At 46.0% G+C, this 10,500-nt stretch overlaps 1 protein-coding gene across 6 annotated transcripts in view; it reads left to right on the forward strand.

Moving 5' to 3' along the window:
* snap91a (synaptosome associated protein 91a) overlaps positions 1 to 10,500 on the forward strand; it is a 45,353-nt gene that overhangs the window by 30,587 nt on the left and 4,266 nt on the right. For 3 of the 6 annotated variants that reach the window (XM_035528129.1, XM_035528130.1, XM_035528132.1), the window contains 11 exons: positions 447 to 529; positions 982 to 996; positions 1,634 to 1,840; positions 2,667 to 2,747; positions 4,721 to 4,987; positions 5,697 to 5,786; positions 6,560 to 6,628; positions 7,140 to 7,211; positions 7,958 to 8,020; positions 8,391 to 8,570; positions 9,902 to 10,111. In XM_035528129.1, coding sequence (XP_035384022.1) covers positions 447 to 529; positions 982 to 996; positions 1,634 to 1,840; positions 2,667 to 2,747; positions 4,721 to 4,987; positions 5,697 to 5,786; positions 6,560 to 6,628; positions 7,140 to 7,211; positions 7,958 to 8,020; positions 8,391 to 8,570; positions 9,902 to 10,111 — 1,337 coding nt within the window. The remainder of the gene's footprint in view (positions 1 to 446; positions 530 to 981; positions 997 to 1,633; positions 1,841 to 2,666; positions 2,748 to 4,720; positions 4,988 to 5,696; positions 5,787 to 6,559; positions 6,629 to 7,139; positions 7,212 to 7,957; positions 8,021 to 8,390; positions 8,571 to 9,901; positions 10,112 to 10,500) is intronic. The other 3 variants (XM_035528131.1, XM_035528133.1, XM_035528134.1) reach the window with 3 other exon arrangements.

Genomic DNA, 10,500 nt, shown 5'->3' on the forward strand with positions numbered 1-10,500 from the left:
ACCACACCTCCACCGCTGCACCACTAATACACACCTCCACCACTACACCACTCCTCCACCGCTACACCGCTACAACACACCTCCACCGCTACACCGCTACAACACACCTCCACCGCTACACCACTACAACACTACAACACTCCTCCACCGCTACAACGCACCTCCACCACTACACCACTACAACACTACAACACTCCTCCACCGCTACAACGCACCTCCACCTCTACACCACTAAAACAGTCCTCCACCGCTACACTACACCTCCACTGCTCCACCACTACGACGCACCTCTACGGCACACCTCCACTGCTACAGCGCCCCTCCACCACTACAGCCCCCCCACAACACTGATTCTCCACCACAGCGCCACTACAGTGCTCCTGCACAGAACTGTAATGGCTGGCTTTCTTTGCTCCCTCTCTGCCCCTCCCCCTTTCTTCCTGCAGCAGTGGTTTTAATGACCTGGTGGATTTTGATTTGCTGGCTCCCAGTGCAGGTGCCTCAGCAGCTCCCATGTCATCATGGGGAGGTAAGCCTGGCCCTCCCCCTGTTTGTGTACTCTAGCCTATTCTTCCTCCAGTGTCCACTGGCATGTCACTCTTTGGTATGTTGTCACTCTCTCACCATGGAGTGAACAGTTGAAAGGTTAACAGTTATTAGGTGAACAGTTCAAAGTAGGTCATGCATTTTCCCCTACTTATCCTCGCCCCACTCAAACACAGACACACAGACGTGTATACACACATTCACAAACATTTTGCCATCACCTATCACAGTCGAGCCCCCACACTAATAACACCTTCATCCACTGCACCTTGTGGTTTTGAGGATCACGGTGTTTGGGATGAAAAATGGGCAGCATGAGTATATGGAAAACTACATTCACCCATTAGGGTGCTCTGAGTGTGAGTGTGTCACGTGTTTCTTTGATTCTCGTTTCTTCCTCTGTTTCCCTTTCTGGCTTCTCTGCTGTGTTCACAGACCTCCTGGGTGAAGGTGAGTAGTAGTGTTTGTGCAATGCAGTTGATTTTAACTGAGCTATACATTGGATGTGCTGCTTTGACAATATGTGGCTGTCTCTTGGCCCTGTACAAAGCTTTATGGTGAACAGGGCAATGCTATGCTATTAAAACCCATTTCTCTACCTTAACTTTTGATGAAAAGCAACCATTTGACACAGTTGTGGAAAAAGAGCCGCCCTTGTATTCACTGAACAGAGAATCATGTTCCTGTACAGCGCTGTGTTGCACTGAGTAACTTTACAGTATGTATGAGCACTTGGGCCTGCAGTTTTAAATGTTCTCTTTAGTAGGGTTAACTGCCTTCTGAACATCTGCGTATCCTGCCACACTTGTGTTTCTTACCAGTTATAATCTTGTCTTATCTTGTTTCTTCTCTTCTCTTCTCTGCTCTTTTCGTCTCATCTCTTCTCTTCTCTCTTCTTTTCTCTTCTCTGCTCGTCTCTTCTCTTCTCTTCTCTTCTCTTCTCTTCTCTTCTCTTCTCTTCTCTTCTCTGCTCGTCTCTTCTCTTCTCTTCTCTCTTCTTTTCTCGTCTCTTCTCTTCTCTTCTCTTCTCTTCTCTTCTCTTCTCTTCTCTTCTCTTCTCATGTCATGGTGATCCTGGGGGTGTCAGCCACTCTAACAGCTCCTGCTGCAGCACCTGCTGCTAGCGCGTCCGCAGCCCTACTGCCTGAGGCCGACTCCGCGTCTAGCACAGCTGAAGCGGCCCCAGCGGCCGCTGCTAACGCTAATGCTGACACGCCGGTGGCCCCCGCCTCACTGCCAACCCCTGCTCCTGCTGCCCCGACCTCTTCCATTTCAGACATGGACCTGTTCGGAGGTCAGGCCACCCCTCCCCAGAGCAACATTTAATGTACTGGGTAATGGGGCAAGGAAAAACTAGGCTAGGTTAGGCTGAGCTAAGTCAAATGTCCATCTGCTCCCTCCTAAACTACATTGCAAAATTTCTCACAATACAAGCTAATGGGCTAGAGAGCAGGACCAATAAGGTGTTACGGAAAGAGTTACGGAAACAGAAGGCCTGATGTTTTACTCACATACCTGCTTCTTTATATCCGATTAATTTAATTTTAAAAAGACATTCCTGTTTGATTAATAAGTGAGTTAATAATTATTTATTGAATTTTATGGTCCCTATTATTTTTAAACCCACCTTGTCTGTAGCGTGACAGAGTTGGTTGATTAAAACCGTGCTGTTTAATCAACAAGCGGCTGAATGGTGAGTGTAGCGGTGATGTGCATTCTGAAACACAGTCAGAGCACAAGCGTGGTGCTCACAGCTTCAGCCTGCAGAGGGCAGACTTGCACCTCCACATCTCCTTTCATCTGCTTGTCTCAGAGCTTTGCTTTTCAGATTTCACACCCACAGGAGGCTCTGTGTATGTGAACCCAACGTATGAAGGCCTGAAGAATTAACCACTCCTTCAGGCTCTTATAGAAGGTCTGATGTCTGCATACGGTCAGGCTTTGATCTCCTTAATTAATCCTCTTTTTTTTGTCCCTGTTTGTGTCTCTGTCTTTCCCTTTCTCTCTCTCTCTCTCTCTCTCTCTCTCTCTCTCTCTTTCTTTCTTACTCACTCCTCTCTGCTCTTCGACTGGTTTTCTTTGTTTGTTTGTTTGTATGTTGTGCTTGTCTGGTGATGCAGATGCGTTTGCCCCATCTCCGGGCGACGGGCCAGTTGGGGGCGGGGCTCCAGCAGCCGCTGCTGATGCATGTGCTGGATCTGGTGGGTGCAGACACTAGGAACGCGCATGCGTGCGTGTGCATAACATAATTACATAATTGCAAAACTCGTCACAGTACAATATATGGCCAAATGAATGTGGACACCTGACCATCACACCTATATGAGCTTGTTGGACATGCCGTTCCAAAACCACAAGTATTAATATGGAACTGAACCCCCCTTTATAAAATATAACAGCCTTCACTTGTCTGGAACAGCTTTCATTCATTCAGAGGAGCATTTGTGAGAAGGCTTAGCTTAGTCATCAAACCATTTAATTCCAAAAGTGTTCAGTGGGGTTGAGGTCAAGGCTTATCAGAACATGTCTGTATGGACTTCACTTTGTGCAGAGGGGCACAGTCATGCTGGAACAGAAAAGGACCTTCTTTGGAACTAAGGGGCTCAAACCCTTAAAAAAAAAGACCCTTTAGTTCCCCTCCACTAAACTGGGTTAGCACTATGCATTGTAGTATGGTATTGTTTTCCTGGCATCCACCAAACCCAGATTTGTCCATTAGATTGCCAGATAGTCACATGTGATTCATCACGCCAGAAAAAAAAAACATTTACACTCCTCCAGAATCCAGTAGTCACAGGCTTTACAGTATTCACGCCTGGTGGCTGTATGCATCTGCTCCGCCATGGAAACTCATTTCATAAAGACATAGTTCTGATGTTGCTTCCAGAGGCTCTCCATAACTCTGTAGTGAGTGATGCAACACAGGATAGGCGATTTCTTTATGGAGCTACACGCTTCAGCACTTGGCAGCCCCGATCTTTGCGTTTGAGTAGTCTACTGCTTCATGTCTAAGCATGTTGTTACTCCTACATGCTTCCTTTTCACAATACGCAAGATCTAGCAGGGCTGAAAGTTCATGAACTTGAAGGAAAGAAGGCAAAGACATCATAACAGTGCCATGTTTATAGTCACCGATCTCTTCAGTACGACCTATTTTATTGCCAGTGTTTGTCTATATAGATTATATGCTTCATATGTGCTTGATTTTATACATGTGAAATGCCTGAACTTAATAATAATCCATATAGTTTTGGCCCTATAATGTATGTATGCCCATGTGTATGCATCTACACACAAAAACATCTGCAGTTTTTTTCATGGCATTGCTTGAGTATTTAAAGGAGGCTTATGCTAGCTCACAATCCAGTAGAGCAGCATCTGCGCATGCTGTTGCTTAGGGGTGTCCCACCCCCAGCCTTGGGCGTGGCCCAGTAGAGCAGCATCTGCGCATGCTGTTGCTTAGGGGTGTCCCACCCCCAGCCTTGGGCGTGGCCAGTGCCCCACTGCTGTGCCCCTCCCACATGCTCCTGCTCCTCCCTCTTACTATCCTCATAGTAAGACTTAGACTTAGGATAACTTTTAGCTCTTTTATTTTTAACTTTGTGTTGTGTGTCTGATTCATTTGGTTTAATGTGTGTATTTTATTGACAAACAGTATAAAATTGGCCTTTAAGGGAAAAGGTAATTGTACCTATTAGCAACAGTGAAATGTTGGCATTATAAAAGTTTATGACTCATTAGGAGAGTTTTGAGCTTCAGTGATATGTAAAAACATTAGACACACACACACACTTTATTCTCTTCTCATGTTGGGGCTTTAACTGCTCTCTCAGATGTTTTAGTGATGTCTTAGTGACTCCATAGACACAGCTGTGTGTAAACCTTCACAGCATAAAGTGCATTTTTTTCTGACACGTAACAGTTGCATGCTTACTTACTAAAGTCTGGTTTTAGATGTATCTAGTTACTTGAATAATGCTACTGAAGGTTAACCAAAAAAGTCTTTTCATGTTTTCAGGTTAAGGTAACGTTATCTTTTACTGAACTTAGTAGGTCCTATCATGATTTGAAACATTTAGTTTCTTTCACCTGAGCTCTGGTTTCTGAAGTCATACGCGTTCAGTGAGCCTCTTTTTCTTTTTTTTGCAACTTCTGTTGTTTAACCCCCCCAAAGACCCTTGGGCTCCCTCTGAGGGCAGTGCGGAAGTTGTCCCAGAGCTTGACCTTTTTGCCATGAAGCCAGCAGAGGGCAGCACAGCGGCAGAAAGCCCAGATGGTGAGGAGCTGGGCATAACCCCCAGTGCAGCTTCCAGTTCAGCTCCCAGTGAAGCTCCCGGTGGAACTTCCAGTTCAGCTCCCACTGCTGCCCCAGCTAGCTCCACCACCACCACCGCCTCCACCGCAGAGTCGACCGCTCCACCAGCACTGGACATCTTTGGTGGTAAAGACTCTGCTTTCATTATTGTTTTGTTTTTCTCTCTTCTTGCATTATGACACTGATGACTCGTTATTATTTTTGCTCTTTTATTTATTTGTTTAATATTTAGCATTTTTGAAATATTGGGCATTAGGCTGAATTGAAAACTTGACCACCCTCTGTACTGTATAAAGTATCATAACAATTCGAAGCCTCTTAACTTGCCATCCAAGGCTAATGGCTTTTGGTGAAGCAAGGCGTGAAGGCTGCGTTGCGTGGGTGGTCAGCGTCTTTGATTCACACATGGCCCAGAGTCAAACCCAAGGAAAGAGGCTTTGGCGAGCTCAGTTTGCATCATTCAGCTGTTCTGCTCTCCTTCTCCAGGGTTTGACCCTTCCTTTCAGGGTTTCACTGCTATCTTAAAGGACCGGCTTTCATTAGTTATGGGCTTCATCAGTTGCTTTGGGGTGAAATGTCCCTTAAAATCTACAGAATGCTAGTTGCCTTGTAAAAAAAAAAACAAACTCAAATGCGCATTTGATCTGTTTGGTTTTGTTTTGTTTTGATTTCTTTAGCATTTTCCCCTGACATTTTTTCATATGCAAAAAATGATAGCAATAGCATTTCTGTGGTTAGCTCATTCCCATAGACATTTTGTGTCTCTCTCAGAGCCAGATGGCAAATCTGATGTGCAGGTTTGACACGTAACGCCCATGTGTGTCCTTGTTCGTAGATATATTTGATTCTGTGCCTGAGCAAAGCGCCTCCACAGAGTCCAAAGCTGCCGTTACTCCCACTGCTAATGTAGACCTGTTCGGTGCAGGTACAGGAGACGAACCCTGCCCCCTTCCTCTGTCCCATACCTCGTCTCCTCTTGTCCCGTCTTCATCCTGTGGCATTTGTTTGTTTTGACCCTCTACGTCTTGGTTTATCACATAGTGATGCTTGGACTTATGCATGCCCTCACCTGCAAAAGCATGCCTGTCTGTGTGGTGTGCGCATGCCCTCACCTGCAGAAGCATGCCTGTCTGTGTGGTGTGCGCATGCCCTCACCTACAGAAGCATGCCTGTCTGTGTGGTGTGCGCATGCCCTCACCTGCAGAAGCATGCCTGTCTGTGTGGTGTGCGCATGCCCTCACCTGCAGAAGCATGCCTGTCTGTGTGGTGTGCGCATGCCCTCACCTGCAGAAGCATGCCTGTCTGTGTGGTGTGCGCATGCCCTCACCTGCAGAAGCATGCCTGTCTGTGTGGTCTGCAGAAGCATGCCTGTCTGTGTGGTGTGTGCATGCCCTCACCTGCAGAAGCATGCCTGTCTGTGTGGTGTGCGCATGCCCTCACCTGCAGAAGCATACCTGTTCGTGTGGTGTGCGCATGCCCTCACCTGCAGAAGCATGCCTGTCTGTGTGGTGTGCGCATGCCCTCACCTACAGAAGCATGCCTGTCTGTGTGGTGTGCGCATGCCCTCACCTGCAGGAGCATGCCTGTCCGTGTGGTGTGTCTGGGTATCATTTGCTTGCTAGGCTCCTCAAGCTCTTTCTTTTTTTTTTTTCTTTACTGGCTCCTTCTCTTTTGTCTTCGCCGGTTGTCATGATGAAGATCTTCCCGCTGTCTCTCCGGGACCTTCACTCTTGCCAGAACCTTCCGTCACTGGGGACCTTTTATCTGGTGAGTGCATATGTGTGAGTCGGTGTCTGTAAGTATATGTCTGTGTGTGTCTTTATGCGTCTGTGTGTGTGCGCACGCGCGTGAGACTCTGCGAATCTGCTCCTCAGGTCTTTACACTCTTCAGTTTCTAGCCAGTTTAATTGGTCGATTCATCTAGGTTTATCCTTGGTTTAGTTCCCATAGCAACTGCTTTCCTCTGGGTGTATTCTGTCCAGTAGTGTGTAGCAGGCGTCTTTTAGGCAAGGAATACCAATGCAAGCTGGAAAAATGATCAACAGCATTAGCTGATTAACCTTTTTCTTGGCATGTCCACTGACAACAGCCATATCCTCCAGAGTTTAAAATCAGCTAAGTGCCACCCTGAAACCAAATTGAATGCAATGGACAAGTGGGTCTTATGCAGTTCTCCTTCCTGTCTGCTATGTATGAAAAAATACACAAGACAAATGAAGATGGATGTCTTTCACACTAATACACATTTCTCTCTCCCTGTGTCTTCTCTACCCCCCAGACTCATTCATTGCTCCAGCTCCAGCTCCTACGTCTCCTCCCAAAGCAGAGACTCCTGTTGTAGACCTGCTGGGTATGCACCATGCACATGCACACACACGCACGCGCACACACACATACCTTAGGTTCCTAGAGACCTGAGAATGTTTACATGTTATAATCTTAAAATCATGTTTTAACAGATTAATCTGTTTATCTGAGAAATATGTTCCTGTACTTTGAAATATGTTCTTGTACTTTTAAAAATGATATATTTTGCCAAAGATTTTTTATTATTTGAAATTTTGTATGAAACCACGTTTGACAAGTAAATTACATTTAATGGCTAATTAAATATTCAAGTAGATTAATAAACAAAACCTAATAAACAAAACCTAGTCTAAAATAATGTTTCATGTGTTTTTTAAAAAGATATTGAATTTTAACGGTTGTTATGTGTAAGTATAACTGTGATTACATTTTTGAGCAGAATAGCAGTACGCTATTGTGTCAGCATGGAAATATGATGGTATGGTAGAGTGGTAATTTGGTAACATGTATGTATGTATGTATGTATGTATGTAATGTAAATAAGTTATCTCAATAGTTCAGAGCACCTTTACGTGAACAGCACGATGTCTTACAGTCAGGATATTTTGGTTAGATATATCAGTCAGTGTTTCTGCTTGTGCATGTGTGTGACAGTACAGTCCTGGCTCACTCTCTTCATCTGGTCCTGTGTTAGTGTTGAGGATGTCTAATGCTTCTCTACCTGCACGCTGCACTCTGGATCAACATCATCAACATCATCATCATCATCATCATTGTTGTCATCTTCAGACGCATTTGGGGAGCCTGCCGGCGAACCCCAGACCACCATGGCTGCTGCTGACCTGCTCGGAGGTCTGCCACACCTCACATACTTCACCCTCTCTTACCTCTCTCTTGCTGTTTCTCTGTGTGAACACGCACGCACCCCAGCATTGTGCATTGTGTTGGAGTTTACTTCACTGCGTTGTTCTATGTTCTATGACATACCACAGTACTTGTCCTTGGAAAATTCACTCCCACAGTTCACATTTACAACCCAGATATCAGCCCACATAAAAAGGGTGACCAACACCCACAATGTTGATAAATTTTCTAAAATATATTGGCAAAACACCCTTTCAGAACACAACACGAATGGTCTTAAAGTTATTTCAATCAGTCTGTCGCTGAAAGTGAAAGAGTCAGGTCCTGACTCATACTGGTTGTTATTTTCTGTTCCTAGGCCTGATTTCTCCTGTGGCCCCCGCGGTTGCCCCAATCGGTGCAGCCCCCGTACCATCTGCAGCTCAAGATGACCTGCTGGAGTCAGCCTTCGACGCCTTCGCCCCTGCACCTACCACCTCCATACCAGCTGAGGCTGCGCCTGCCTCCACAGCGCCCTCCAGAGGATTCGACACATCAGGTGGGACCGGTACTGGTCTGGGCTGCAAATGAATATAGAGAGATCCAATAATATCTTAAGGTTGATGTCTGATTGCTGAGAGGCAGCAGAACTGCTCCGTCTAGGGCTCCGTGCCGGGGCTCCGTGCCAGGGCTCCGTGCTGGGGCCCCTGCTTGGTCTCCGTGGCAGGTCCTGATTGGAGTCCCCTCTTCTCCTCACCTGAGCTGTACGCTATCTGCATGAATGCAACACTCCTATTTGCTCGTCTTACGTAATCTCTGACTGAGGCTCAATGCCTTCACATGCTGCTTTCTCTCTCTTTTCGTGTCTTCTTTCATTATCTCCATGTGCTGTTTACCTCTGTCTTAACATTACCAATCTGAACACTTGATCTCAAGCTAAGCCATGTTTTATCCCCTCTATGGCTTTCTTTTAAGTTAATCTCTTACCCCACTCTTTCTCTCTCTCTCTCTCTCTCTCTCTCTCTCTCTCTCCCTATCTCTCTCTCTCTCCCTATCTCTCTGTGCTTCTTGCCCATGCTTCACTTTCTGCTTCACACTACTGGCTCACTGATTTGCTACCACTATGGGACTGGTGAGATCCCCAGCAACTTCTCCACGGGGCTTCGGAGCATGACGTCTGTGGCAATGTGGCATTTTCGTAGTGGGGATATGCATCTACCTTTTACCAAATGCCACCCTGCACACATTCTACCTCTGTCCTGACCTGATCGGTCTCCTTCTACAACCTCCAGGATTGGTTGGATTTTCTGGTGTTTTTTTCCTAAGTGTTTCTGCAATGGACTAAATTGTCTAAATTCAGAATGGACCGAATTGTCCTTGAAGAATACCCCCACCCAGTTCACATTTACCACCTAGGTATCAGCCAATATGAGATGGATGACCAGTTAATTCCTGGGAACATCAAGAGATGATATAGAGCAGAAATGTGGAATGCCTGATAATCCCTGAGGACTATGCTGGGAAACACTGTGGAAGTCCATCTCCTAAACGTTCCCATGCTCAGAAGGGTTTAGGCATATCTCACCTAGCAGTGTGAGATGCAGGATCTCACAGTGTGTAGAGCTATGCCAGACATGTGGTTGGATTTGCAGCCTGTGTGTAAAGCAGTAGTTAGGTCTAAGGTTTGGCATGGTGTGGATGCAAGGAGGTAATCTGGGGTGAAATTAGTGTAACCCACTGGCAAATAGCTGAACAAATGTGGCAATTTCAGACTGCCACACAGATGCGGAAGGCTCAGAAATTGAGATTTTTCTGCTGATACTGTGTGTGTGTTTGTGTGTGTGCACGCACAAGTGTTGTAACCTGAGTTATGTGTGCATATGTCTGCAGTGTTCGATGGATTAGGGGACCTGCTCATGCCTGCCATAACCCCCCAGAGTACAGGCGGGACCCCCATTGCTGCCACTGGAACCCCCACAGCTCCTTCAGTAGTTCTGCCGGCTGCGCCCACAATGATGCCCACCATGATGCCCACAGCAGCACCTCCCCCCAAAGCCATTGGCAGCGACCTGGACTCCTCACTCGCCAACCTGGTCGGAAGTACGTCCTACGAGGCACTAGCAATGCTGCCGCTGTTGGAGTAATAAGCCAGTGGTAGTGTTAGCAATAGATTATAGTAACGTTAGTGCTGTTAAAGTGTAAAGCCAGTGGTATTGTTAGTGCTGTTAGTGTAATAAGAGTAACAGATGGTATTCATATCCGTGGCTCCTCTCAAAGCTTCTTCCTTATGATGTCAATGGAGTTTTTCTTCCCCATTATCTTCCTTAGTTTGCTCATTAGGAAGGTGGCCCTGGACTCCATTAAAGACAAGCTCTGTTGTTAAAACCTATAGAAATAAAACATTTAACTGAAATGAATTTCTATCAGTGTATTACGACAGTGCTGTCAGGGTAGTAGGAGTAATAGTGTATAGCAATAATGGTCATAAG

The sequence above is a fragment of the Electrophorus electricus genome, chromosome 7, assembly GCF_013358815.1.
Source record: "Electrophorus electricus isolate fEleEle1 chromosome 7, fEleEle1.pri, whole genome shotgun sequence".
Classification (NCBI taxonomy): Eukaryota; Metazoa; Chordata; class Actinopteri; order Gymnotiformes; family Gymnotidae; genus Electrophorus; species Electrophorus electricus.